The sequence below is a fragment of the Rhipicephalus sanguineus genome, chromosome 9 (genome assembly GCF_013339695.2).
Source record: "Rhipicephalus sanguineus isolate Rsan-2018 chromosome 9, BIME_Rsan_1.4, whole genome shotgun sequence".
NCBI lineage: Eukaryota > Metazoa > Arthropoda > Arachnida > Ixodida > Ixodidae > Rhipicephalus > Rhipicephalus sanguineus.
The window spans coordinates 63,395,862-63,423,729 of NC_051184.2; the positions used below are offsets into that span (position 1 = coordinate 63,395,862).

Consider the following 27,868-nt stretch of genomic DNA (forward strand, 5'->3'; position numbering starts at 1 on the left):
GACGAAGGCGCCGGAGTACCGCCGGTGGGAGGAGCAATAGAGCGCTTTGCGAGGCGGTGGCGCCCTCTCTTGTGCGGCGCAGGTGTCAGCCGCGTGTTTCTTAAGCATTTTCAGCGATATTTAAGTTAATTATTGCGATTACTTCTTGGTTGTTTCTGTTAATATTTTAGACCGTGTTCGTTTATTTTGACTCGGTTTTGAACATTGCTAGTCTTAGGCCTGTCTTGACCACTTGATTTGATGTGATCATGTCACACGAGATCTACGAACGGATGACAAGTCGGGCCCCTAGAGTGCCACGCACTTAGATATGAATTTTGTGCATCTGGATGAATGCAAAGTGTATGGGTTTTTCAAAATGTTCAAACTGGGAGAATGTCTTGACGGCTTTGCTCTCTAAACAGGCTACAACGTTACGTGTTGCCAGATAACCGTACAAACAGACTTTTTAAGCCTTGAATCACCATTTAGGTACGCTCCACTAGATTTCACATAACAATCACCGGGTGAACAGATGGTAGACACAGCTTCGGTGCTTTCGATTTCAGGGTTGCACACTTGCCATAACCATGCTTCTTCCTTCCACAGATTTTTGAGACACAACAGCTAAACAAAATCAAGAGGCTTGCAGACTTCATTTCAACATTTTTTACTTTTGTCAATAACAACGCAGACATGCAAAAGGGCAGACTGCGAAACAAGGTTCTTCAGCCATCGGTTATATGTAAAGAATGTACATAAAATGCAAAAAATACATGGGTGTCTCCAGGCACCCAAACATAGCAAGTGTGAGCACAAATCTAAACTAACACATTAAAAAAAATGCAAGCCTGCAACAGCCCTCAGCACGACATCACAGACTAAAAAAGAGGCCGTTTGATCTAGAAAAATAATAACTGGTTCCAGACACTGCAGCATGTGCATCAGAACTTCTTCTCTTGTTCTTCAACTTGATACCAAGGGCATCATCTAGAATAAAAAAGAAACAATGTAAAAATTAGTGGCCCATTAATTTAGACACGCACTTGACACACAGAACACCTACAGAACACTGAAACACTACCTTGTGAGCAACGCTAGATTCAAGAACGGAGTGTTGCGTGTCCTTTAAATCTTTGATATCACTGACAACAGTACTAGAAAGCGGAGAGCGCTCAGCTTCTAGTGAGACTTCTTTTCCTGTAATGAAAGTTCAACGAGCCAATGTTAAACACTTATTGTGGTACAGCGGTTAATATCCCTTCCTGCAATAGCTGTTTGCAGCGAGGCATTAGAACAGAACAGTACGCAGTTCACACAGCCTCAATGCTCAGAACTGTCGTAGCATCACAAAATGTGCAATGCTAGTTCCTGGTGTAACCACCTCTGAACTGCCTCTGACGTTTTTAGGCAGCAACATTACAGCAGATGCACTTCTAATAAGACTTACTGCCTACACTTCTGATCTAAAGCATCCCCGACCCTAGCCTTACGATATCATGCCATGGCTAACATCAGTATTGGCATTTGTTGAGAAAACCACCTAAGGAATGGCTATCCCAGCATTTTGAAAACTTCAGTTCATCTTCAACAACTGTTTACTTGTTGCCAAAAGAACATAATACGTTCTATAGACTGCAGTGGCTCAAAGCATAAGCTCACAAAGCATTACTCTGACTGTACTCTCAGTCATAGAATTAGCATTCTCGGGGTGAGCAAAGTTACTGCAATGGCACAACAAGTCTTGCAGCGCTCTTGTTTCTTGACACGTGAATTGCCGTTGTCTAGCACAAATGCAGACCTGAAAGTCATGGTAGGAAGGTTTCAACTTTGCATTTTGTACATCCTCTCAGTAACCATTCCATTCTATGAGGTGTCGCCCTGTTTATAGAATCTAACAACCTGACAATGCATGCATCAACTATGTAGCAACACTTCCATTAATACGGTGCGCCAAATGGCCTTAACATGAACCATGAAGCTCAAGGTACCAGCCTCTCCACTTACGCAGGATTCCTCACATTCCGAGTCTCCGAGAAACCTGAATGAATGATTGCACGAGAGAACACAAAACAGAAATTTTGCCATAAAAAAACAAACAAAATGGAGCCCAAAGCAACATGGCAGATGAGTGTTATAAGTCTACAGTCAGTAGAATCGGCCTCATGGCCTAGTAGCAGGCAATGTTACAGGACCCCTGACACCGAATTCGGAAACTCGAGATGCTTGTGTTGTTTGATAGTCCTGCATGCGGGCGCACTTCTGACCGATTATGAGTGACGAGCGTTGCCTTTAAGATATTTTAATTTGGTTTTAAAGTAAGCCTGATGCTCATCTGAATTTGAACTCCCATCAACATAAACCGACTAGTATGACGTAGACGTAGGCCCCTTGTGAGTTGCAGAGGTAAAGCAAGTAGTTGTCGACGTCACAGACAGAAATATGCGCGAGTGCAATGCACTGTGGTATATTGCGAAGCGTGTTTGCTCTCCCACCTTCTCCTTCTTCGGTACGTGTCGGCAGGCAGCGTGAGCTCTCCGGTGTGTGTTCTCCAACTGGCAGTTCAACAAGCGCGTGGCTGACGTCACCCAATACTGAGCGCACATCATCACGCGTGCCCCGAGGCGCGACCGCCGCGGCGCGGCGCTAGTTTCTTATCCTCTTTCGGCGCGCGTTTTGAACCTACACTAAAAATGACCACAATTAACGCTGCTAGGATTTATTTAGACATCACGTTGGAGGATTTACGGTGTCATTCCGTGATTACAAGACATAGACATACTTATTACAACATAAATGTCACAAACAAGAAATCGGCTGTCAGGGGCCCTTTACCACAACGTTGAAGCAACTTTCTCAATGTTGCGGCAACGTTGTGTCAACATTTGGTGCTACCAGGGTGGTAAGCCAAACTTTCTCAACCCTGATAGCTGAGGCATAGCCACAAAGCTAGCGGCATTTGTGCCGAATGCATGTTTACTTTTGTCCGTGTCACTTTTCCTATGTTCTTTCTTTACCAACACGCATTTAGGCTCTTGAACCCATGTTCCATGCAGTTCATGCAAGAGCAACAAAAAGGGTGCTGTGTGCACAGGCATGACACATCGTACAATTGATGTCAGAAGTTGACAGATCATGGGGTTCAATGAACAGACCAATGTTTTTCACGGCCTGTGACATGTGCCCCAATATGTGGCTTTCTATATGCACCACATTTTCAGTTTCGTTAGAGTGGGAGAGGTTTCATTATATAAATCTAAACTTCGATAAAATGAACGTCGTTATAATGCATTATTGTACTATATAAGTATGCAAACGTAAGTGTCCCACAACTACTGCAATGTCACAAATATATGTTTAAAACAAATATGAAATATAATGAAGCCATATTAGTGTCAGGTGTGACTTAGTGAAAAGCAGGTTCAACTGCTCCACAGAAATAAAGCGTGACTAATCAAAATTCGAGTTCACTTTTGTCATATCCTATGATTTGTTATAGCATGTGCTCGTTACCTTAGGTTTGAGTATACTAATCAGTAAAAGTAAAAAGGCTACAGGTATTGCTAGATCTTGGTGGAACCAGGTCATGATTGAAAATGTGTGCACTTAGCCCAGATAAATGGTCACCAATGTTCACACAGCACCCTTCCTGTGGTACGCCACCTCTGTTTATATTAACAGCTGGCACACCATTGCAATATTTCAAAGCCAGAATGAAACTAACAATAACTGAACTCCTATGAATGGATAAACTTGGTGAAGTCATACTACAAATATGTTTGATGAGTCTTAGAAATTTCACCATTTTATTCTACAAGCACAGCTATGGGGGCATCCTGTTCTTTACTCCCTAGAAGAGTACCTGAGAAGGCTTAGATTTCGGCGGCTACACTGTCGGAGATTTCAGAAGCTACTCCCAAGTCAACATCACTGCCTGCCTTACAGCTTCATATCAACGTCTCCAGGAAACATTTATTCTGCAGCTAGCCCTCCACACGTGAACTGACCTATTTAGTTTGTTGACACTGGAAGGAAAAATCGAGACGCGAAATAAGTTATTGCATTTCATGAACACTGCGGCAACTTGGTTGATTTGATCGAGATATGAACGGAGGGCAGGCTGTACGGTTCATACAATTCCCTCTCTCTACGCACACTGCAGTTTCTCGAACATTTAATGGTGAATTGATTCTTTTATGCGATTTCTTTTTCTTTCCCAGCAGCAGTACCAAAGGTTAAGAGTATCAATTTGTCGTGTGCAAGAACTGAGCACGCATCTTCAATGACCACAAATGACACGCAGCACGTCAGGACGCTACTCGCAGCCAGTATGACAAGAGAGGCAGTGAGAGTCGGCCACGAGAAAAGTGATAAGCAAAGCCAGTGGGAATAGCAGGCGAGCTCTCTAAGGACAGATTTGTCACACTAAGTCACATCACTGTCACAACATCAGCATCCTTCACGAGATCGCCTTCCCTCTTCAAAAACGACTTGGCACTAATATTGTCCAACTTATGAAGATAAAGCAGCAAGAAAACACTGCTTCGTGACGGACACAATGCCGGATGCAGACGTGATGCAGTGTTTGAAGGCTTCGTGGATCTCAGGCCTAACAATAGTCACTACCTTCTCCCTTGCTCGCATTTTCTATTCTCTAGCAACTTTCCACTTTCTTGTCAAGAACGCTGATAAGAATGTTTGCCAACAATGCCATTAAGTTGATAACACTCGTGCAGCTGTGACGTGGACTTACCTGGTAAGCAGCAATAAATAAAAGTCAGGCACGCAAGACAGACAATTAATGGTTGGAGCCAAGATAAACCCTGAAGATTTGCAAAATTTTCTTGATATGTATGGTTAGCATACTTAAGTACGAACACCTAGCAGCCACACTAAAGTGAAACTTTAAATCAGTTTAGACCGATAAACTGTTCCTTCAGAACACAATTCTTGTCATTTTAGTGGCCACAGGCTGGTTATTAGAAGTGCAAAGGAAGGTCAATGTTCCATATTTTTGAAGTTCCGGCGTCAAAAACACTGAGACCAGTACGTCAGTGTCAGATTGCCGGTTTCAAAAGGAATAGTATTCTGCAATCAGCCCACAGTGGCCCAGTAAGGGTTCTTGAAGCTTGCTGGACACAGTCTCCAACTCACGTGGAATACAAACAATGTGGTCTGTCTTATATTATACGAAAGTTAATTGGCCTAAGCAGATGTGCGGTGAGTTGGCATGAAAATGTTAGGCAGCGTTGCCTCCTGTTCTTTTGTTTCCTTCTTTTTTGGTTTACCAACCTTCTTTGATGATATGAGTGGCTTTATTTTGGCATTACAGCAAAGTAAATAGCCAATGGGTGTGATGAAAATTGCGTGTGACGCGGACAGAAAGACGAAGAAGAAGGGTAGTGGAGTGAAGGCTGCACTGGGTTTGGACTGTTCGAGATGTACGCCATGTTGAGATGGTATTGCTCTGAGCGCTAATAAAGGCTGCAGAGAGATTTTCCCACAGGGTGAATCCGGATAAAAACAAACTAGCTGCCTCAGGCACCATTCTTGATTTTGACGAAATTTACTTTGGCGCAGGTTTTGAACTTGAAATAATGACTCTGAAGTTGTTTTTCAGAAAAAAAATTCACATGCTTAAAAAAATACATGCACACGTCGGCCATCAAAAACGCTTCTTCGCTAATTTCGCAATTTCTTAACTTTGAGAGTACTTTGTGCAAAATGGTACAGTTATTGATCATATTATTATTCCCGATAAAAAAAAAAACTAGTGAAGTGCAACCTTATGAGTAGTTTAAGGGGAGACACTGGTCTCGAAACGAAAAGTTTTATTATTGGAGATATTGTAATGAAATTGGGTGTGTATATGTATTTCTTCCTCCTGTTTTCAAAAATATAATTAGTTTTCATGTACTTCAATTAGTTATCAAATTGTGAGAGCATAAGTGAAATCTAATTAGGTAATTTCTTACGGGTCATTAAGACACTTTCCCTCAGTATTTTTAGGTTCTGTTTAAGATGCAGCTGTAGCCAAAGACCTGCCATGTGGAGCTATGCTATTTATATTGTCACTGAGATATATCATCATATAAGAACTTTCAATTGTATTGACATTGTGTAATCTTGAAATGCAATTAGCTCACATTATTGTTCACAAAATTTCATATGTTCATCTTAGCCACAAAAAAATAGCATAGCTCCACAGTCCTATTTCTTACGAATTCAACGGTATAAAATTTATCAAAATTACCTTACAAAAACATAATGAAAAGATCCGTAAGGCTGGTCAAGTTGGCAAAAATGTGAAGCTGAGAAAATCGCGTTTGAAGATTGACACGCACTGTATAAATTTCTAAAAGGAACCTTTAACCATAAATTTTATTCACATGTTCCCCATCTGTTTCCCTTCAAAACAAAACAGAAAGTGTCTTGTTCCACCCAAGGAATCATATCTAAAAAATTTTTCCAATGTGCAAAGCATGATCAAAACCCCACCATGACAAGCGGCTGGGGGGTTCTGGAAAAGCCATGGGGTATGAGGCTCAAGCGACTGGCTGCTCATGTCTTTTCAGTCTTTAGGAAGAACCTTCTAGATGTTAGGCAGCATGTTACCCTGGGTAATAGGTTGCTATGCTTGAGAGAATACCTTCAAAGTAGTCCAGGACTGTAATCTTCAGTTGCACCCGTTTTGTGTCTCCTTGCAAGAGTCTTTTTTGTGTTGGTGCTCTTCAGATGAGTTGCATTTGCCTTGCGTAAACGCAGAGAGTCTTTTTCTAGGCTTCGTCGAACAAGGCAATCCCCAGCAATATAGCCCAAACTTGCAGCAATGGACTCGTTGGTTGCCCTTCTTCCTTGGTTGTAGATGGCAACAGCCTCAGCGGCAGCTCGCTTCACACTTTCCAGCGAAGCGTTCCCATTCTTTGAAGTTTGGGTCCAGATGACCGAATGAAGACTCTCACTCGCGTTCTGGGTCTTCCCTTCACAGCACCGTGCCAGCAGGCTCTCATCACTGAGCCTCGCAAAGACTGGCTCCAGAGCAGCCCCAACACAAGCCGGCAGGGCATTCTTGTGTGAAGGTGGACTCTCCCCATTGGCCAAGGCTCTATTGTACTTGCACCAAGAGCTAGCACCCTCGGGGCACTTTGAGTGCTTTGGTGCATCATCTGTCGATGTCATGTGCAGCAGTGTAGCTTCGACTGCCCTCTTCATAGCTGGCACGTCATTGATATTGCTCCTCAGGGCATATCCGTAGTAATTCGCGATCTTCTTGATCTTCTCTTGTGTGAGCTTTCCTCTACCCCCAAGAGACTCACCCTGAGCCTTCTTTTTGTCCACAAGGTTCCGTAAAGCTGCACCCATTCGCTTGTGGACATGGTTGATGCAGTCCTTTTTGTCTATTTGGATAAAGCCGTACACCTCGGCTTCGGACAAGGCATGAAAAGTGCGGCTGTCTCCATCAGAGAGCACAGTCGTTGTAGCGCATACCATGCTTGGCCCAGGACCTCTGAAACATGGTCAGCGCAGCCTCTACTTCCATGCGGCCAGAGTTGCATTCGATGTTTCGTTGGCACTCGTGGGTTGCCAGCCAGTCGGTGTACCCTTCGTCTTGCGGCTGTGGTCCCAGGGCACAGCCGAGACAAAAGTTTGAGTAAACAACATGGTCAATTACAAGGCCAGTGTAGAGCTCAATGATGCAGCCCACACCTATGTGTGAGCTCCGACCTCGCGTCATCCATGAGCCGTCGAACACAACATCGATGTTCCCTATGGGGTTCAGGAAGTCTGTACACAGCTCTTTTATTACTGTCACACTAGCAGCTTCACTTTCAGTCGCTGTGTTTTCGCAGGCTTTCACTAAACTTTTTAGGTGTCCCTGAAACGTCTTGTGGTGCAAGCCTCGGTGCGAAAGGTTCATACACGCACAAAGTCCGAAAGGGCAGTAACACCTTTGCCTATCATCTGTATCCCCTTCATGGCCCTCATGTTGACTTCGAAGGGAGTGATGGTGGCAGTTCCGCTCACTCTCGGAGAAGAAAATTGCTTCTTCTCGAAATCACAACTGCTGCAAGAAAAAATAAGCTTTACCGCAAGGCCGTACTCCTTGTCCGTTGCCTTCCTCACGCTGAGACTTTTTGCGTCGCATTTGTCGCACTTCGCTTGTGCAAAAAGTTATTCAAAACTTTCATATCGACGAGCAAAAAATCGGTCCCGGCGTCACCGGTCTGGCACTCCGCGCTTACTCCAAGAAGGTCGAACTTGCGCTGGGTAGCCGACTTTCCAGACAGAACGGTCTTCGTTTGCGCCGATCTCTCAACTCGCTGCGCCTGCTCCGCCGTTGAGTAGTACGCGGCATCAACCCGAAGTGTTTCGCTAGTCGAACTTGGTCCCACGGTGTCGTCAGTTGAAGTTCCCGGCAGGTCCAAAGGGTCCGGCCGCGACTCCAACTCCGCTGCCGACGGTGCACTTGTAGCCGGCGCCTTCTTGTTCCAAGCCCGTTTTTTACGGCTTCCAAAAGCTCGTTGCGTCGATGGTTTCAGACGAGAGTCTCCAGGCATCTCGATCGCGTGGAAAAACTACCGGCACAAAGTAGAGACACGGTCCGTCGAGAAACACGCACGATCGCAAAAGCAGGCGCACACAAACGGACAGCCACGGCGGAGAACCAAACACAAAGAAAAAAAAAAATGACGTGTCGGTCGCGCCAGCCAATGGGAGACTCGGAAAGGCGCGCTTGAAAAGCGCGTCGCGTGAGAGCCAATCAGTGGCCTGGAAACGACCTTCAGAAAACCCGCGACGGCGGCCGTTCTGCTTGAGCGACGCCATTTTGAGATGGCGCAAAATGTGCACAAAGAAAACAGCTTCAAATCTAGCCCAAGATGGCGGCGCTCGGCCCGCTGCAACGCTCATGGCGCGCGCGGGAAGTTCGAACAAATTTCGTCCTTTTGGGGACATTTTAGTGCTGCCGGGGTGCTTTGAAAGCCGATTTTATCGCGTTTCCCGACCGAATTTAGCGTTAGCAATTTGAGAGTAGGTGCTCAGAAGTACAAACGCCTCGAAAATAAGCTTTGCGAAAAATCGATTTTTTGACCATTTTTGACCGTTCCAAGACCCGCGTCTCCCCTTAATACATTTCTCCACAAAGCAATACTCAAGAAAAAAATCGCAAACATCATAAACAGCACAAAATAGCTGTAGTCCAGCAATTTATTCGTGTAGTCAAGAAAAAGTGGCGGCAATGAAACTTTGTGTATATTGACTTGTATATTTGAACATTCTTTCGAGATAATTTTTCATGGTTTTGCCGAGCACTGTTATAAACTATAACTTCATTATAACAAAGCCACATCTGACACGAAAATAACTTCGCTATATCCATAAATTCGTTATAAACGTGCATTCATAACACTGTATCTATAACAAGACAATATTTAGTCTACTTCGTTATAACCGATAATTCGTTATATCCGTGTTCGTTATATCGAGGTCTGAGTGTACATTTAAATACAACTGAAACAGCTGTGGTTTAATATAAATGTTGAAATTTGAAAATGGCTTTTTATAAAAAGCTGTTTTAATTTTTTTTTTTCATAACCATTCTATTTAAAGTCAAGGACACAGTCGACCATTCTGTAGAAAAAGACAGTGCGTTAGAGTATCTAACAAGCTACAATGCGTCTAATGCGATTGGTAATATGCATGCTTTGAGACATGCTTATGCAAGGAAACTAGCAGAGAAACAGAAATAGGATGGTAAAGCAGACACTGCGTAAAAGAGCTGTATTAACAAAGGGTCTCACTTTGACTGTGTCGTTGGCATCTGCTGGTTGCCCTGCTTCTGAATGAAGGTGAGATAGGAATACAGCAGGCTTCCCGCAACGCTAAACAGAGAAGGAAGTGAAAGAGATAGAAAGTAAATTAGCAAAGTACCGTTAAACTTTTAACGTTATAAGGTTCAGCTCACAGATCGAGCAGTTCACGATCGACTAAGGTCTCACAAGTGAGAGCTAGAAGATACAGCCGAACCCACTTATAACAATACTCAAGTGCCACGAAAATCTCATTGTTATAACCGATAATTGCTATAAACAGGTTGCATGAAAAAAAGCAATATAGGGGGACGGCAGGCTGCTGTGAGAAAACTATAGTATCAGATGAGATGTGCTGACAGACATCAGTGATAAGAATGACAAAGCTGCCGATTTTTCAGACACGCTTGAAAATTCGGACGCTTTCACGGGACCGCCACGAGCCCCATAGAACCAACGTTATCAACGTCTGAGTTTTTGGATGCTGAAACTCTTCCAAGTCGCAACTTTTTACTCAAGTTGCATGTCCGAAACTGCATTAACAGAAGCAACCACCACTCCCGCGCCGTAGCGGATTTCGAAAGTCAGCTTTGCTGCAATGCCACAACACTGTGCGGTAAAGCATACCACGAATCCGAAGGGGCATTGAGGTTGTGAGCAGGGTTTCAGCAGGTTTCAGCACGGACACCCAACAGACAAAATTAATTATTATAACGGATAATGCGGAATTTAGGCATTGCTGCAAGCAGGTTATTTCACCATAATAAACATGCAAAAGTTGACGGTGAAGCAGCTTCTTATCATTACAACCAATATATTTTTAGAACTGATATCTTTATAAGTGGGTTCAGCTACACTGTGGTCAGTCTGAATGTAATCGTAAAGGCTAACAGATATCTTACAGCCGTACTAATTCGCTCTCACCAAATGCAACTGTCATTCACGTGACGATGCTTCCCAAAGCATGGATACGTAAATAATGCTCCAGGCTTTCCATTGTAGAAGGCAAAACATAGTGCGCAAAGTCTAATGCCCTCACAAGAGCCAGGAAACAGTTCAGTGTAGACGTATAAATCATGACGAACAAATTACGAAACGGATGTTTTCAAGAGTGCACAAAAACGAACGTTTCAACCTCAGCTCATAGGTTGGCATAAACATCGGAGCTCACTCAGACTGACTCAAGAAATACATTTTGCTCTGGGGGCTCACTCGGACTCAGACTCGCCAACTTTTTCCTAAAATGAACTCACTCGGACTCAGACTCGCTAAACTTTTTCTCAACCGGACTCACACGGACTCAGACTCACTTAGACTCAAACTCATCAAAATATTACCCACCCAGACTCACTCAGGCTCAGACCCACAGACCAATCCGAGTCTGAATGAGTCTGAGTGAGTTTGCCAACCTACGCCTCAGCTACTTGAAAGGTGAACTGCAATAGAGACTGCTTTTCTCTAGGACGTGATGCTCTCTTACTCACCTAATGTTGAGGCCCACAAAGTTGGAAAGGTTGAAGATGTAGTCACCACCAACGTACATTCCAACATATGTGGTCATTATGTTCTGAAAAGACAAAAAAAAGAAGGCGCCAACATGAACCCAACGATCTGTAAAAGTCAACAAGCCTGACATTCAAACAAGAAGCCCTTAGCTTATGCGCACGTCGGCCAAATATGAAAGGAGACACCAATTACGGTTTCATAATCGAGCAACAATCATTGCAAAAGTGTGACCATGCTAGGGGTACTTCTAAAAGTTCTGAATCCTGCCCCTTTACAGTTTCTGAAATAAAAAAAGAACAAAGGATCTTGAACACAAATCATGTAGAATGCAAGCAAATATGAAATTAACTGCTTTTATGTCATAAGTACTTGTTTGAACACCAAACTTCGCAGAAGCTGCAAAGGCTGGGCAAGACGTGATGACTAACTGCTTGGTCTTCCTGCAGGCCTAGTATTGACACTCGCATTATCTCAATGCTCTCGAGATACATTAGCACAAGAGGCAACACTGTGTGCCTTTTTTCAGCAAGATGGTCTGTTTGAACAAGAAATATTGATCGAAATCACGTTGGGCGGTTCTTAAGTGTTGGAATTTGAGGGTGTTCTCCCTATTCAAATACATACAACTCTTTGCCAGGACCAGCCATGTAGTTCAAATTATCTGCCTATTCAAATAATAAGCCTTGGTATTACAGTATAACCTCATTACAACGGATCTGTTTACAACAGACATTCGGATATTACATACCAATTTGCGGCGTTATGCCGACTTCTGTATTTGTTCCATTGATTGAGATTCGTTTACAACGGATTCTCGTACAACGGACATTCGGATATAATTGACTAAAATGTCAGGCCAGCAAGGTGGTCAGGACTCCTTTAAAGCAGACTTTTCTACCACGGACATACCTAATTCAATAACTTCCGACTTCAAACATCGCTTAGCATACTTTCTGGACAGGAACAGCACGCCGCGGATATCGTCGTACCGATTTAAGAACGAACGCCGCCGATCTCTGGTCTGTCAATGATCAGCTATGCCTAGCTGTAGCGACGAAAAATCGGCGTGCAGCGTGCTTGTTGTTGCGTTTTGGGACGTTGACGCGCAAAATTGCTAGCCGCTGCCACCGCTTCTCCGAGCGGTCGCTGCGCAGCGAGCTTGGCCAGGGGGTCCGCTGCCGATGCGCAAAATGCCCATCCGTGGTTCTGAGGAGCCAGCGGGCGATGCGATTCGTTGCTTCTGACGAAGGACGTTGCGACTTCTCCGCTTTCGCATGTCCGCTAGCGCGATGTTCTTGCCCGCAAAGTTCAGATTTGTCTCGTACATCGGCACCGCGAGCAAAGTTAGGCCTAGCAAGGACATCGATTAGAAAGCTCGGTTGCGATGTGCGTGACCGCAGTGCCCGATGTTTCAAAGTACGTCATGCTCGACTGCGAGTACAAAGAGTTGTCCCGCAGTGGTCTTCGTCATAAGCTCCGAAGTGCTGATAAGAAGAACCTTTTAGAGCGGGTCCAACGAGTCAACGCTATTACAGTCGCACGTCTGTAATGTTCGCGAAAAGTGCAGTGCGCTATTGTAACCTGATGTATGAGCTTCCGCTTGCAGCTACCAAGCTAAAGCGTTCCAAAGTATCGTCGACCCGTGAACACAGAACGAGTGCGAACGCGTCTAAGTAGCGGAATTTTCAACAGCCACAACCTCGTGACGCATAAGCAGCAGACGACGATCCCGAAGCGAGCACCACAGCAGAAGCAGCCAATCGGAGGCCTTGAATTGAACTTCAAACCTGTGCTTTTTGTATGCTTGTTACTGAATGGAGGAGCCAGCTGAAATGGAGAACATGAACACGGTCAACGACGAGCCCAAAATGGTAGCGCCCGGTCGCGCCACTGCTGAGCTACAATATTGAAAAACGCTGTTTTTTTTTTTTTTTTGCTATTTCTGCAATTTTCACCAAGTCGGCAGACACAAAAAACATTTTTATACCACTTCCACGTAGTTTTCAGTGAACATATTTTGGAATCAGATAGAAAATGGGCTACGGAAACTGAAAATACGTTTTCCAAAAATCGCATTTTTTTGGTCCCCCGTTAAAAATACGACCATATTTGTGACTCATAATTCTCTCCGGTTTTAACAGACCCATTCAGTATTTACATAAAAGTCTGTTGTAACAGAACTTGGATTTTACATACTCCCTTTATAACAGACCAAAATCCTCTTCACCATGAAGGTCTGTTGTAATGAGGTTATACTGTATTGAAATTCTAGCGCACTGCTCTCCTAAACATCTGGAGGCAATACTTATCATTTAGAGACACTGAGGAAGTGATGCAGGTACCTTTAGGCAGCCGATGATGGTGGTGGTGAGGGCAGAGTTGTACGCCGTACATAACACCGTGGCGTACATGATCATGAAGCCCATGAGACAGGAGCAGAGAAAGGCACCGAGAAAGCCAGGCTCCAGCCATCGTGGGAACTCCAACGCCTTTTTTTTTATCACAAAGAGAAGATGAAAGGAAGGCAGTGTCACTGTAACACGGCACTGTTACAGTCACACTAGACTTGGATTCAAAAGTCGTGCAGCCATTCACTTGTGTGCTTCAATCGTTTGGTAAATGCTTCTGGTCCAACGACCACAGTGCTTTAAAACTAACATTTGAAATGTCAAAAAACAAATACCAAGACTAATATGAGAAAGAAACATATTGTTGTGATTGCTTTCTATGGGACTTTCACACTGCGCAACTAATCTTTTTCCCATAATTTGTAAAGAGTGAAATTACCTTTCTTTCGTTGTAACTACCACTGTAACAAACAGTAACTAATTAGAAGTAGTTTTTACATAATCTGTTTTTTGGGTCACTCTAGCCTTTGTTTTTACCCTTGGTGTCATTCCCCAGGTTTACACTACTTGTTTTTGGTGTTTGAGCTTTTTTTTTATGCTGATGAATTTCTTGTTTTGATGTAGTTTTCATTGAGACACCTTTCTTCGTAAATAGTATTCTTTGCAAATATTACCCTCTGTAATGCTTCAGGTTACAACAATTGAAATCAAGTGAGACAATATGTCATGTAGTATTAGTCAGCTGAAGTTCAACACTGAAGCAGCATTTTAGCATCCTCTGCGAGATAAAACACTAACACAGCAATGTTTGACAAGTACAAGTTTTACTCTGTAGAGTTCGCGTTTTCAGCAGCGTTAACTCTTCGACAACATGGTAACATGCTCACCATTGTCAAGTCACCAACGGCCCAGGACAGAAAAGCCAGGGGCGCCACCATGAGCAAGGCATTGTAGAAGAGCAGCTCGTAATTGGTCAGGTCCTAGCATTGGAAACAAAAGTACAGAAAGCGTGTCAAAAGCTGTTTGTGCAGAAACATTTGTACACAGTGACTTACGGAGAGATTTAAAGGATCACAAAAGGTAAATATTAGGTCCACCTAGGAATAAACTAGTGTTTGAAAGTGCCTGTAACCAAGAATAGATCTTGCGCAATTGAAAAAATGATGTGCGAAGTGTAGGTCTGGGCTGGCACCAGCATTAAAATGAAGTGCCAACTCCAATCAGAGTTCGTAAACCGTCAACAATCACTCATAAAAGTAAATTACACCGCATTTCTGCACGGCGAAAAATGCAGTATGGGCGATTTCGATCAATAACCCTAAACTAAACTGAGCAAACCGGTAAACGTTGTGTTAGCTTTGAGGTACAGAATTTCCAGAAGAATGCACTGTACAGAAACGGTGGTGTCGAAGTGCACATTGAATTGTCGTTACGGCGGTGTGTTTTCCGATGTCGAAGCGTCCGGTGCGCATACCTTGGCGTCGACAACCTTGCGAACGCATATGATGTTGGCCGCAGTGAAGAAATCATTGAGCAGGACTAGTGTGTAGCCGCCAACATCGAAGGAGAGGTCTTTGCTGAAAGGGAGATGGTCTGAATTCAATGCGAGGAAGTCCATGGACACATGGCTATCCAGGAAGACCCAGCCAACTGTGCTGTTCTTATACAAAACATAAATGTAGCCCTTGCTTATACCAATGCAGAGCAGCAGTTAAACAGCTCCGCCCACTTCGAAACTTTGTACGCATAACCTTAAACTCAAAGAAGAGTAGTACCTTTTGGGCCATATTTCTGTCACTCAACAACAATTATTCGGCTTGCTGGCATTTCCTTTGTTAAAAACTTGTGACTTCCTACTTTTTTTATCAAGAATGCTAGGTCACCTGATAGTGTAGGTACCGTATTTATTCGAAAATAGGTCGGGCACGAATATAGGTCGACCCCTACTTATAGCACTCTACGAGAAATAAAAAAAAATATTCGAAAATAGGTCGACCCATGTTTTTTTTTTTAGAAACAGGAAAATTGAAACATAGCACACCTTTATTTGCAATTAACTTAGCGCCCTAGTCGCTGCCGGGAGTGTCATGTTCGTCAGATGTGCAAGGAAGGTTGTCGGATTCTTCGCAGGCATCCTTGGCATCCCAAATGACGTCGACTTCGCTGCCATCGATTGCGTTGGAAATGCAGCACTTTTTAAAGCCAGTCACAATAATTTCCGCTGGCAAGTCTTTCCGCGCGTCCTTCACCCACGTCGCAACTTCATTGAAGGAAGCCCTTCTCGCGGCGTCCCGTCGGTGTCATTGCAGCATCCTCCTTCAAGCCACTCTTTGTAACTCTTCGCCACCCGGTCCTTAATGTAGCCGGGACGTCATACCTAGCGGTATGACGACCAGGTCTGTTGGCCTTCTGCAGGGCCTCCTTGACGCCCGGAGCCTCAGTTCTTTTTCAAGAGCGTCATGCCTGCCAGTTGCTGGGCCGCGAAAAGCACGACGCCATCCATTGCACGCGAACTGTCGGTCCCGCTGCTTCCGCCAACCCCTAATCAACTTTTACGTCGAACTCACGCTGAGCGGCACAGTTGCTGGAATTCTCGGCAAAAAGTATCACTTGACGCTTGAAGTCAGCTGTGTAGCGCTACCGACGTGACACCGTCGCAAATGCGAACCGTCACGTCAGATCAAACAACAAACAGAGTGAGGCCGGTGAGGTCTTAGGCCAGTGCCAGTGCGGCTGCGCGTCGGCAGGCAGCACGGCTAGGGGGCTAGGGACTTCACGGCCTACCTAGGGAAATCACGGGTTCCAGCGCAAACATGGCGGAGCGGCTGCATTTCGCGGGGGCTTTGAAAAGGCGGTGTGCAGCTATTGCACAAATAACTTTTTTTTTCTTAGTTACTTAGTCGGAAAAGGCGAACGGGTACGGTTTTTATACCAGATTTTATGGTATATAATGTGCGTATGTAGCAGGAACTGCTTGAAGAACAGCAGGCGCGGCAGTTGAACGGCATAGGTGCGGTGCTTTTGGTCGCTTTGATCGCGAATATAGGTCGAGATTCTTTGGTCACGAATATAGGTCGATAGCTGATTATGGGCAACATTTTTGGGAAAAAAAGGTCGACCTATATTCGAATAAATACGGTAATGTTTGTGACTTGAAAGCACTGGTCGCACAGCGTAAAAAGCAAAAAAACAGAAGCCAGCGGAATGGCGATTATTGTTGTGCGACAGAAACACACCCCAAAAGGCGCAGCTGTTCTTGGAGGGTAATTAAAGCACATACTTACTAGAAAAGTTCAGCACAGCACAAGTGAGCACATACTCCAAAAGTGCAGCACAGGCAAAACTGCGATTTCTTTTCATGGATACATTTTTTTCCCACTACATTTAAATACCATCGAAAGCTTCTCTCAGAACAAAGAAGCATTTTCATAACACTTGATGCGACACTCATTAAATCTTAGAAACAGCTGAGATTCATAGACTTCATAAATAAAATTTGGGATAGCTGACGGGTATGCAGGGGTGAACGAACCTTGCTGTTTCTGCAGGAACCGCCAATTGAACTTGCGAAAATCGTCCTCATAGCCACAGCTATTGGAATTCCCCACATCTGGCTGTGTACCATATTCACACAATATTAAACCTCTAGAGATTTTATGGTATTTTGCTTTTCTTAGTCATATATTCGCATTTACAATGCTCTTAGTATAGCATTGTGCTTTTAAACTTTCAATGCATCATCACTCCATGCCTTTCTTTTTCCTCTCTTTAAATGATCAAATTAAAGCTGAGACCAGGAACCCTCCACCATGCTTTGTCCTGCTCATACTGCTTATGAATTAGGTAACTTTGCCACTCCTTACTTACAATACTGAAATGATAAGCAAGAGACTACATGGCAAGTACTCACCATGCAGCAATCATTGCACCTCCCACCATGGCAAACACAGAGATCACGACGCCTGTCTGAGGCCTTTTCCTGGGGAGGAGAGACGAAAGATCGGTGACCTTTCTTTCACGCTGCTGACCTTGGGAAGCAAATCTGCTTACACAAGGATTCTCTCTCATGCCCAAGAATGTTACAGCAGCAAAGCATCTTCTCAGTTTCTTTTGAGTGAATGAGGATCGTATAATAGATATAATTCGCAGCAGGAAAGTTATTTTTCTTCTTGCCATATCTACTGTGAGAGCTTCTGCATTGCTACTTTACGACTACATTCGCTATTTTCATTCAAAGCCCACATATGACATACGTGCCTTTGTACAAACTCCGTTTATTATCATTTTCGCTGTAACGACACTGCCTACGAAAGTGAATATGTAGGTAGAACTAAGTTTTGCAGCAATTATGTCATTAGACTAAAAGGAACATGCTTCCAATGTATAATTATCAATCGCTACCACTGTCGCTGTAACAAGTTTAGAAGAAATGATCAACTTACAAGTGGCTAGTCAAAGCAAATATGAAGTTAGCTAGTTTTGCGTAGCATACAGATGGGGCAACCTATTGCAATATTGCCACGCCCGCTTCATGTTTTATTTTGATGTATTCGGGTTTGACCAGCAAAGACTGTCAGCAACGCTCAGCGCAAACCGCACATCATTGTTCGAGAAGCTTCGTGATTATTGTAGATCGTTTTGTTAAGATTTCGCGCAAGACGCGAACACTCGAGCTGGATAATCCAGCGATAACGCTGGATTATTCTATGGCACATGCATAAAAGCCGACGCGCTTCACCACTTGTCAGTTGATCGACGGTCGACGCTCTGTTCGCCGCTATCAGTGTATTGCTGTAGTTTGACTTTCAGTTTCCCGGCCACAACTTCGGCCAAATGAAGAGTTTCATCTTAGACACGCCGACTGCTGCCTTCATCGACGTCACGACCACGTGACAATATGCATTTATTTTGTAAGCCCTAGCTATTTAAATTCTTACACAGCACGAGGCATGGCATATAAACAACTACAATGTAGCCACGTCAAACTGCCCAAAGAATAAAATTAAAATAGGCGAGGCAAAGAATACTAGGGAGCAGTGAGTTTTAAAATGTCCTTTAAAGCAAGAGCAGTATCGAAAAAGGTTGCACTCACCTCAGCACTAAGTATTCCCCGATCATAGTCATGAGAATGGAGAATCTACGTAATGCCGTGAACATTGGCAAGCTGCAGACAGAGAATGTAGATGCTTAGTTCAACATGCACAATAAGTATGTTACGTTTGTTGTGAAGACATTGTATGCACGAGCACAACAAATTAAGAAAGATGAACTTAGGACAAAACGAAAACATCAGGGTGCGCACATCTGCAACGCGGCCAGATGGTTTCCAGCAAGCTTTCCGCAACCTCCGAAAGTCCCGACTTATAATATGATGGGGCCAAATGAAAAGATAACTTTTCCGTGCTCTTTGAGATACTGCAAGCTTGTGTACTGCAGCCTATGCATGCTTCTTTATCAACAGGTTTTTCTGCGAGTTTACGAGAATTTTAATGAGAACAGTGTGGTGTTAATTTTCTTGTTTCTTCCTCACTGGCTTCAATCATACAAACATGAAACTGAGAAGTCGAGCACCATGTTTCGGGCAAATGAAGTCATTACGCATTTCTACCTACAGGGTGGAAATGTGTAATTTTTAACGGCATTACATTTCTTACAGTCCACAATCAACCAGAAAGGAAATGCTGGAAGAAGGAAAACAACACGTATATACAAACAAAAATCTTTGTATAGATGTGTTGTTACCAACAGTCACCACATCTCAAAAGAAATTCCCCAAGTTCAGGTGGACGTAAACCCTCTTTCCTTCCTCTCAATGGATTAAGATTCGAGCATTCGGCTTATCAGCTACTTAATACCTTTCAATTGCACTCTTTTTCTATAAGTGACCACTGTACTAGGAGTTGCTATACTATATATATGTTTTTTGCTTTCTTTTTGTGCCCATCCTTCGTACACATGATTACAATTGATGGTAACTCTAACTTGCCTTTGAAACGTTTCTGCTCCCTTACAGCATGATCCTCAGTAACTTAGGCTTCAGGTACATCCCGTCAAATTTTGTTACACAATGTAACTGTGTTGCCTTGTGTCATCTGCCTTAAAAGAAAAAACGCACGGCGCTCTGGACTGAAAACGCTGACAGCATGTGGATGACCGTCTGCTCCTTAAAGATTATTTCCTTCTCTCTCCTCCCATCAGAATGGTTGAAACGGCTCCCGTACCTCGTACAAAAGCCCTAAAAGAAACCTAACACCTCTGCCCCCGTCTTTCTGCCTTTTTGCCATGTTTGCCAGATGTCCCTCATTTCACTGCTTACCACATACCGAAGGTTTCACATCCGAAGAATTTCCTCAACAGCGCTTGCTTAGTGGTGTGGTTGGTATTAAATGTCAATCATAACACAGTCAACAATACAGATGCCCGCATCGGAGCTTCAAAGTTTCCATACAGGACCAAGGCATAAGCAAGAATGCATAGTTGTACGATGGCATAAGTGACAAAGAAAGAACACCAAGACACACAGCCCTACCAGGCTGCAAGAATGCATGGCCCAGATGCTGACAGAACCGGTTAGAGTACTCCATCCTGCCAGCCACCTGTCACTGGATGCTCCCTTAGAAAACTAAGCTAGCGCAGGTAAAACAGATTATTTGGATATTTTCGCTGAGCAACACTTCACGAATGCCTTCTCATGGTGCTACCTAGTGAACGCAGATATAAATTGATGGTGTACCTAATTTTTTGTGTGCCTCCTAAGCCGCACACTAGATTGGCTCCAAAGAATAAGGGAAGCGGCAGTATCTGTAAATGAAAATGAAGACTTACTTTAGGCAAACATCCAATAGAAAAAATATTTCTTTGAGAAAGCAGCAAAGACAAAAACAAAACTTTCTCAAGCATATACACAACACTTTGCCATGCTGTTCACTCGATCCTTACCTTGGCACACGTGGCCAGTGATATTTTTGGGAAATCTATAAACCCTGCTTGCCTTAATGCCCATATCAGGGTAATGGTGATAAGCATCTGAAACAGAGACAGTGTTTGATCAGACATGCCAGTACCTTTATAGTCAGTAAAAGTTAACAGTGTAGTCACCACAATATATAAGAGGGGTTTAACGTCACAAAACCACGATATGGTTATCAGAGACGCCGTAGTGGAAGGCTCCGGAAATTTCGACCACCTGGGGTTCTTTAACGTGCACTTAAATTTAAGCACACGGGCCTCAAACACTTTTGCCTTCATCGAAAAGTAGTTTCTACAATATTGGTGATTAGCTTCAAAAGCTTCAAAAGATTAAATTCACGGGTTGTACGGCCCATAACCATGATACAATTATGAGTCAAGCCGTAATAGGAGACACCTGATTAAATTTGACCATCTGGCGTCCTCTAACGTGCATGCATTGTGCGGTACAGAACTTCGCCTTCTATTCTACGCTCGTTCAAAATGCCTAAAATTAATGGCAAAATATCGCATTTAAGTGAAGCAAAATATGGAAAGCTTAAGAGCTTCGCCATTTCGTTTCATTTCCTGCTACACGACTGCCCCCAGAATTGCACCCCCCCCCCCCGCCGTGAGGCGGCTGTAAGACCCGTTATCAGCGCCGTAAAATTTCACACTTCCCACCCAATTAGTGCGTTTATCTCTGTATCACAGACGCAGTTTCCGGTGGCGGTTGCGGCTGAAAAGTCGCTAGAGTGCGTAGTACCGTGCTTTCATTTTCTCCGCAAAGACTCTACATTTTTTTTTTGGCACTGTCATTTGTGACCTCAATGAATTCAAACAGGAATGCTGTCAATTTAATTAGTTTTGTTCAAGAGCAAGATAATGCGGTATATATACACGCTATTGCGAAATCCCGCTACAACGAATCACCCGCGGTACTTTTTTTTTTCGTCTCAACTGCTCAAAGTGAGGTGTTGCGACTGTATACAACAGCCGAAAAGCGAAGCGTAATTATGTAATTAGATGTAACTACGAAATGAAAGTTCTTGCAGCATGCCGTGCGCTTTAATTTCGGATATGACAAGTGCACCGCAGCAGCAAAAACAAATGCCGGAACTGCGAGCGCTGCGAGGACGTTGCCAGAGCGCTGCATCAACCTCGAACGGTTACAACTCTAAAAAAAAAGAAAAAAGGTCATTGCTAATAATAAACAAATAACAATGCATTGAACTGCGGCATTCAGCATTACACATGCATTGAACGGAACGACAACTGAAAATGCGCGCATGGGCGGGTCTTTCAAGAATGGTTTCACTTTAGGAATGTTACTTGATGCGCAAACACCCAAGAAAGAAAAAAAAACACGACAAAAAAATAAAAACCAATACACGGAGCCCTGTCTATTCCTTCGAATAAGACATCTATCGTCGTTTATTTCGTTATTCGCGCGGACTCCTAGGGGTTGGTGTCATCCTGATAATGGGCGGGCAGCTTAGTAGACCGATAAAGATTCCAGGGCGGTCCGATCGCCGAAACCAATTATATAGAGGCCCGTCGTTGAACTACTATGAGAGAACGGAAAAACCCCCAGTATCCGGTCATTGCTTCAATTTTTCTTTTCGTTTTTGCAAGCGTGATTCGGTGAAGTAACACGAAACCTGTCTGCGCGTTCTCAGAACTCTCTCCGCACGAAATGCGCTGCCTTCGTTAAAAAAAAAAAAAAAACGCACGGCACGACAGTAAGGGTGTAAGCGCGATACACACACATATGAACTGCACTTAAAGTGTGACGAGAATCTATCCCATCTAAGCAACAAAAATCCTTGAGGTGGTTTCGGATTTGCCACGTGCACTTACGAAAAACGCGCGCGCCCGGCGAAAAATTGAAAGCAAGCTATAAATCTGAAGGTGTTCCCGAGTAGCTTAGCATACAGTATCCTTGGCTGTCACTACTTTCGTGTTAGACGATTTTCGCAGTAGTGAAGCGACTTTTTACCACTTGTGAGGCTATCTAGCACAGCTAACTCTGTCGTAAGAGCGATGGCAGTATGTAGTTCACAACTGCTTTTTTTGTTACAAGACCACCTATAAAGCGCTCACTTTTATTTCAAGCGATACCCACAGAAGAGAAAAAAGGAAAAAAACGGGTCGAAAATACATAAAATGTGCCGACGCCAATAACGTTTCTAAATGATTTAATTCCCAATGATTTCTGTCACCGAGGGATCGGCGCACCGGCAGCACCGGTGCAAGTTGATACACTGAAGTGACTATCATAACAGTTACGGGAACATATATAACGTCTTAAAAATTAAAGATCGGCATTTTATCGAGCAGCAGCAAAGGTATATAGGCGTGCACGCAGGTCATACCTGTCCGACCCCCAAGAAATGCGGCGAAGGAAACCTGTCGGGAGAAGATAAAAACAGAAAAACATATAAAAGCCATTCCACGGTTTGTCTGACCCTCAAGACAGGTGAATAAGATGAATGAGAAACGTGCATGCCTGAAGGTGAAAGTGACAGCGCTCGCGTAAGAGGTTGCACTGGCGCATGGCTGTGAACTCACCCGTAGGTAGTGAGCACGATTTTGTTGATAATAATGATGAGAAACGAGACGATGCCGTAGAAGAGAGCAGAAAGCACCTTGGCCCGAGGGCTGATGCGGGTTACAAGCGGATCGTCCATGGTTCCGAACTGGTGTCACCACCGAGGAAGCACTGCATCCATGGCTTTCACAAGAGATGCGGGCGGTATTCGTGGCGCTCTGGCTAGCGCCGCGTCGAGCCAATGTATGCGCATAGGTGACAAACGGCGGCGTAACACAGGCGGTACGCTGAAACTACGCGACTATTAAAACATACACAAGGCCACAGCACCTGTGTGCAGCGCGTGCACGCTTGTCACACACGGGCTCGCTTGCGTCACGGACTCACGGTGTGATGAATGCCGCTACCGGCCTCTGCTGGCGCCGTCCGCAGATCACATAACGCAGCTCATGCACATCGTATGCAGCGAGCAGCTGTCGTTCACTTTCGCTGCCACCACCACTAAACCGACTAAACCACCATGCTCAACGGGGCACGTTTACCCAGGGTGAAATAATTTCGCGCTTTGTCCTACGAAAATGTTTAGAAGTTGATACACTAGACTAGAAATTTAAAAAGTGTGCCGTACGGCGTTAGAAGGAGGATTATTTCTGCGATAACCGCTCCGCGCGCCTTGAGAGGACGCTGCCGGCGGCAGGAGTGCTGCCCCGACAGTGCCCATAACTTTTGCGAGTAGATTGCGAGGCTAATTTTTGTATAGTTCCGCGTTATCGCCACAGAGATGGATTTGTTTAAGAGATTATTAGCTACTGTCTCGCCCATTAATTAGGCAATCTAGTCGTTCCGCTACAGGCAGCAGTATTGCAGTGATAAATAATAAGCATTTAGAAGGGAGCGCCCGATCGCAGCCCAGTACTACCGTTTTCCCTTCCACAAGGTATTTTTTTTATTTAGAAATATTATGATGTAGTTAGGTACGTTCAGGTACCGCTCCGTGAATTTTAACGCATTCACTCATACCGCTATAGGCATTCACATTTACTGTAAATTTATGTGAATATGTTCACTCCTTTTCGTAAATTTGCTTAGCTTGCTGACTATTCATGAATGTTCATATGAATGCATCTCGTTGCTTCACACACACACACAAATTACACCGACGAAATAAACACGATTATGGAGGGCTTTATATGCCATATTGGAATTCTTTGAGGGCAATATATCCTTCATTTTGTTCCAACAAATCTCTTCACCATTAAAAACAAACTGACACAAGCTGATACGTCTATTTTTGAGCGCCAAACAGAGCTTTCACTTCTTTTGTTGCTGTTGTAAATTGTCAAAATATTTGCGCTGTAGCTCAAATGTGGATCGCCCTTCCGAAAGCGTCACGACGTGTTTATGCAGAGTGTTAACGTTCCCAATGTTCCCAATCCCGGCCTGTAGTACTACGTACTACTGCGTAACCGCTCCTGCGCTAAATATTTGAACCAGGGGGCAACTCTTATATACAATATAATATCTGGGGTTATCGCCCCAAAACCACGATATGATTGTGAAGGACGCCGTACCGGTCTCAAACATATTCGCCTCCATCGAAAATGTAGCCACCGCGGCCGGGATTCGATCCCGCGACCTTCGGGTCAGCAGTCGAGCGCCATAACTAGACCACCGTGGCGGGGCCGGACAGTGCATGCACCCAAGGCCGCACTCTTTCAGCTGGCAGCGCCCTCTGCGCTATTCATCACTGCAGCCTCCTCGTTTTTGTTGAAACACGCCATCGATGGCACACTCTTCATATATGTACACTTCAGTAGTAAGTCATATCTCCATGCGTAAGTAAATTAACTACGGTAGAGATGGCTGTCCTCGGAGATTCGAAAGCAACACTAATGAAACGCTAATTTTAAAGACTACAAGTTTACTAAAAAAATATAATGCTAAAATTGTTGTTTAAAACAAGTCAGTTTTTATTTTTCTTGCTACATTGTACTATTACGTTGAACTTTTCGCAAAAGTACAAAGCATCGCAAATAAAAAGTAACGCGGTGTACATTTATTTTAAAGGACGCTGTTAAGCGGCAGCACCGGCAGCACCTACCAAAAAAAAAAAAACAAGCAACGGTGTGAAAAAAATACAATGTTTGTACCTATTTTAAACCAATATTTACCGTAGATTACAATTTTAAAAACAATATATATTTTAGTGTATTTTATTTTGTGATATTTGAAGATAATAAGAAATATTTAAAAAAAATGAGAGATGTTGTTAGCAGCGCCACAACGCAGTGGCGTCCGAAATTAGCATACTCCGATGATGCGGAGAATCCCGGATAGACATCCGTAACGCGAAAAATGTAGGGTGCGCTCGCTTCCGGTATTGCTCATCTTCGCTAGCCGCGCTTGGTGTTGAGCGTGCCATGGACGTTCCTGCGTGTGTTTGTGCCACTTTGCTCGAGCAAAGCGGGCGCCCCTGACGCGCGATGTTTGTCAAGTGAGTTGTCCGCCGTGTGAAAGTTATTTTTGTTTCTTCCGTTCACTGTAGCGTGTGTGCGTGCGTGTGTTTATGTGCGGCGTCCGTGCCTTGGGCCGTTCCCTCGGTTTGTGGTGTGAAGCGGAGGACTGACTGAGCGTTCGACATGGCCAGATCACTTCAAGTCACTACTCAGCGGATCGCCGAGAAGCTGACCATCCTCAACGACCGAGGCGTTGGAATGCTCACGCGGATATACAACATCAAAAAGGTAAAAAAAAAAAAAAAACTCCGGACTTTTCCTCGTCCGTGCGTGTACCCCGGATGACGGATAGTTTAGTCCGTAGGCAGGGTGTGTCACGGCGGCATGTTAGAGTCCCTTTCAAATGCATCTACTGTTGTCGATAAAGCTCACTCACTTCCACATCGCTGCCTAGACGTGAGACTGTCTACAACTGATTGTTTACAAACGCTAATTGTCGCAGAAACCCTCCAAGTGCTGGTTTCGCATGACGCGATCGTGCACTCCCGCGTGAAACTGATATCGTCGGTTTGCTTGCCGTTACCTTAATTAGATTATTAATGAGCAGTTTGCGGATAACGAAGTCCGGATAACGGAAAATTGGCGTTGGCTGCCTGTCGCGAGTAGAGGCGCTTCCGACTCTACGGAAGGCGTTTGTGAGCTCACCGAGCTGAAAAACCAGCCAGGCCCAGCTTGGGTTATGGGAATCCTCGCTCGAATAAGTGTTACTTGCAGAGCGACAAACGGAAACAGTATTTAGAGCTTCAATTGTGAAAAACTATCGCGAAAAGCAAAAGTATTTCGTGCAAGCCGTTCTGAACATTCGTGAGCATTCACGTCTCGTATATTCAGTATGCAGCAGAAAAGAAGAAAAAAAAATCCTAAAGGAGAGAGAAAACGACTCGGAACACTGCTTCTGTAAGCAAACAGATAGCAAACACATACTTGTTTTATTTTTTAATCTTCAGGGAGACCCACAATTTTGCAATGCACTGTGTTACCAATACTGAAGGTGAAGGTTGTGTACCCCAGCTTCGTTTTTGCCTGTGTCATGGCGCCTAGCACAAAATAACTCCTTTTTTTTAAAGAGTCACATCCTGTTCACCGTGGGTGTATTTCTAGATTTACACCCCTTTTAAAAGGGGTACACCCTTTTCAAAAGGGGTGTAATTTGCAACCGCCGGTGCTAGCCATTACAGGGGCGTTGGGGGGGGGGGGGTTGAACACCCCCTCCCCCCACCCCGAAAATTTTCAATTTTGCATGTGTAATATACACGCACACATACAACGCACGCACGAACATAAAAAAGGATGGTTGAACCCGCCCCTGAAAAAAATTTCTGGCTACGCTTCTGCTAGCCAATGCAATCTCCCATACACTGTCAGTGTTTCCGTGGAATAATTTGAAGCATTTTGTTGTTTCATGAGAGCAGTCATGCATTTTGCTGCAAAAATATATTGTGATGCTTCAGCATGAGCACATATCTGTTGTGTGATGCTAGATGTGTGCACTGACGCAGGTTCCTTTTACGAACAGGCTTGTGGTGACGCCAAGTCGAAGCCGTCGTTCCTCTCCGACAAAAACCTCGAATCGGCCATCAAGCATGTTGTGCGGCGCTTCCCCAACATTGACATCAGGGGCAACAGTGTAAGTGTTACAGTGTGAAAAGACTGTCGTTTCTTGTTTGTTAAACACACCATCAATTCACAATACCTGTTCTTCATATTCACCACGTGTGCATGGCCATCATTATGGCTAACTGGCTTTGTTGGCTCATGATGGCTTTTAGATATACGTATGTATAGATTGGTGAAATTAAGATTTGCATAAAAGCCACCTCATGCCTTCTTGGCTTGGTTTGCTCATCTTCCTTTACCTATGCAGAGATGTATACGCATGCGTGCGTGGACTTTTACACTTGCCAAGACATTTAGAGAAGGGGCTTGGTTGAGTTACCTCTGAAAAGTCAAAGCCCAAAAAACTGTCAGTGCACTGCTGTTGGAGTTGAACCCTCTCTGAATGAGAATGTTTTGCACTGAATGAGATGCAGTCATTGTCAAGTATGTACTGTTAGGCCTGTTGACAGTTTTTGCATATTGTGTTCACCCATCTTTGATATGTAAAGTAGCACTATACCCATCTCATCTTTCATGCATCTAGTCCTGCTGTATTATTGTCAACTGGTTCGAACCCCCCCTCCCCCTTACCCTTCAATTTACCTAAATAAAGGA

General features: G+C 44.1%; 2 protein-coding genes across 3 annotated transcripts in view; one reads left to right on the plus strand and one right to left on the minus strand.

Moving 5' to 3' along the window:
• Positions 1–633: 633 nt before the first annotated feature.
• Positions 634–23,595, minus strand: LOC119405250 (UDP-N-acetylglucosamine/UDP-glucose/GDP-mannose transporter). The gene is made up of 12 exons (XM_037672061.2): positions 23,162–23,595; positions 22,966–22,999; positions 20,582–20,668; positions 20,376–20,443; positions 18,735–18,806; positions 17,553–17,621; positions 15,117–15,219; positions 14,530–14,622; positions 13,637–13,783; positions 11,273–11,355; positions 9,780–9,860; positions 634–969 (listed from the first exon to the last, which is right to left on the minus strand). The coding sequence occupies exons 1-12, from the start codon at positions 23,278–23,280 to the stop codon at positions 966–968; spliced, it is 960 nt and encodes a 319-aa protein (XP_037527989.1). The 5' UTR covers positions 23,281–23,595; the 3' UTR covers positions 634–965.
• Positions 23,596–25,538: 1,943 nt separating this feature from the next.
• LOC119405251 (membrane-associated protein Hem) overlaps positions 25,539–27,868 on the plus strand; it is a 51,234-nt gene continuing 48,904 nt past the window's right edge. For both annotated transcript variants that reach the window (XM_037672062.2, XM_037672063.2), the window contains exons 1-2: positions 25,539–25,885; positions 27,174–27,284. In XM_037672062.2, coding sequence (XP_037527990.1) covers positions 25,781–25,885; positions 27,174–27,284 — 216 coding nt within the window. In that variant the 5' untranslated portion in view covers positions 25,539–25,780. The remainder of the gene's footprint in view (positions 25,886–27,173; positions 27,285–27,868) is intronic.

Excerpts from the sequence above, each read along its gene's own strand:
- LOC119405250 (XM_037672061.2), bottom strand. The coding sequence starts at position 23,280 with ATGGACGATCCGCTTGTAACCCGCATCAGCCCTCGGGCCAAGGTGCTT. Across the intron at positions 15,220-17,552 it reads GGTGCAATGATTGCTGCATG|CAAAGACCTCTCCTTCGATG; the intron begins GTGAGTACTTGC and ends TCTCCCTTTCAG. Across the intron at positions 14,623-15,116 it reads GCAAGGTTGTCGACGCCAAG|GACCTGACCAATTACGAGCT; the intron begins GTATGCGCACCG and ends TTCCAATGCTAG.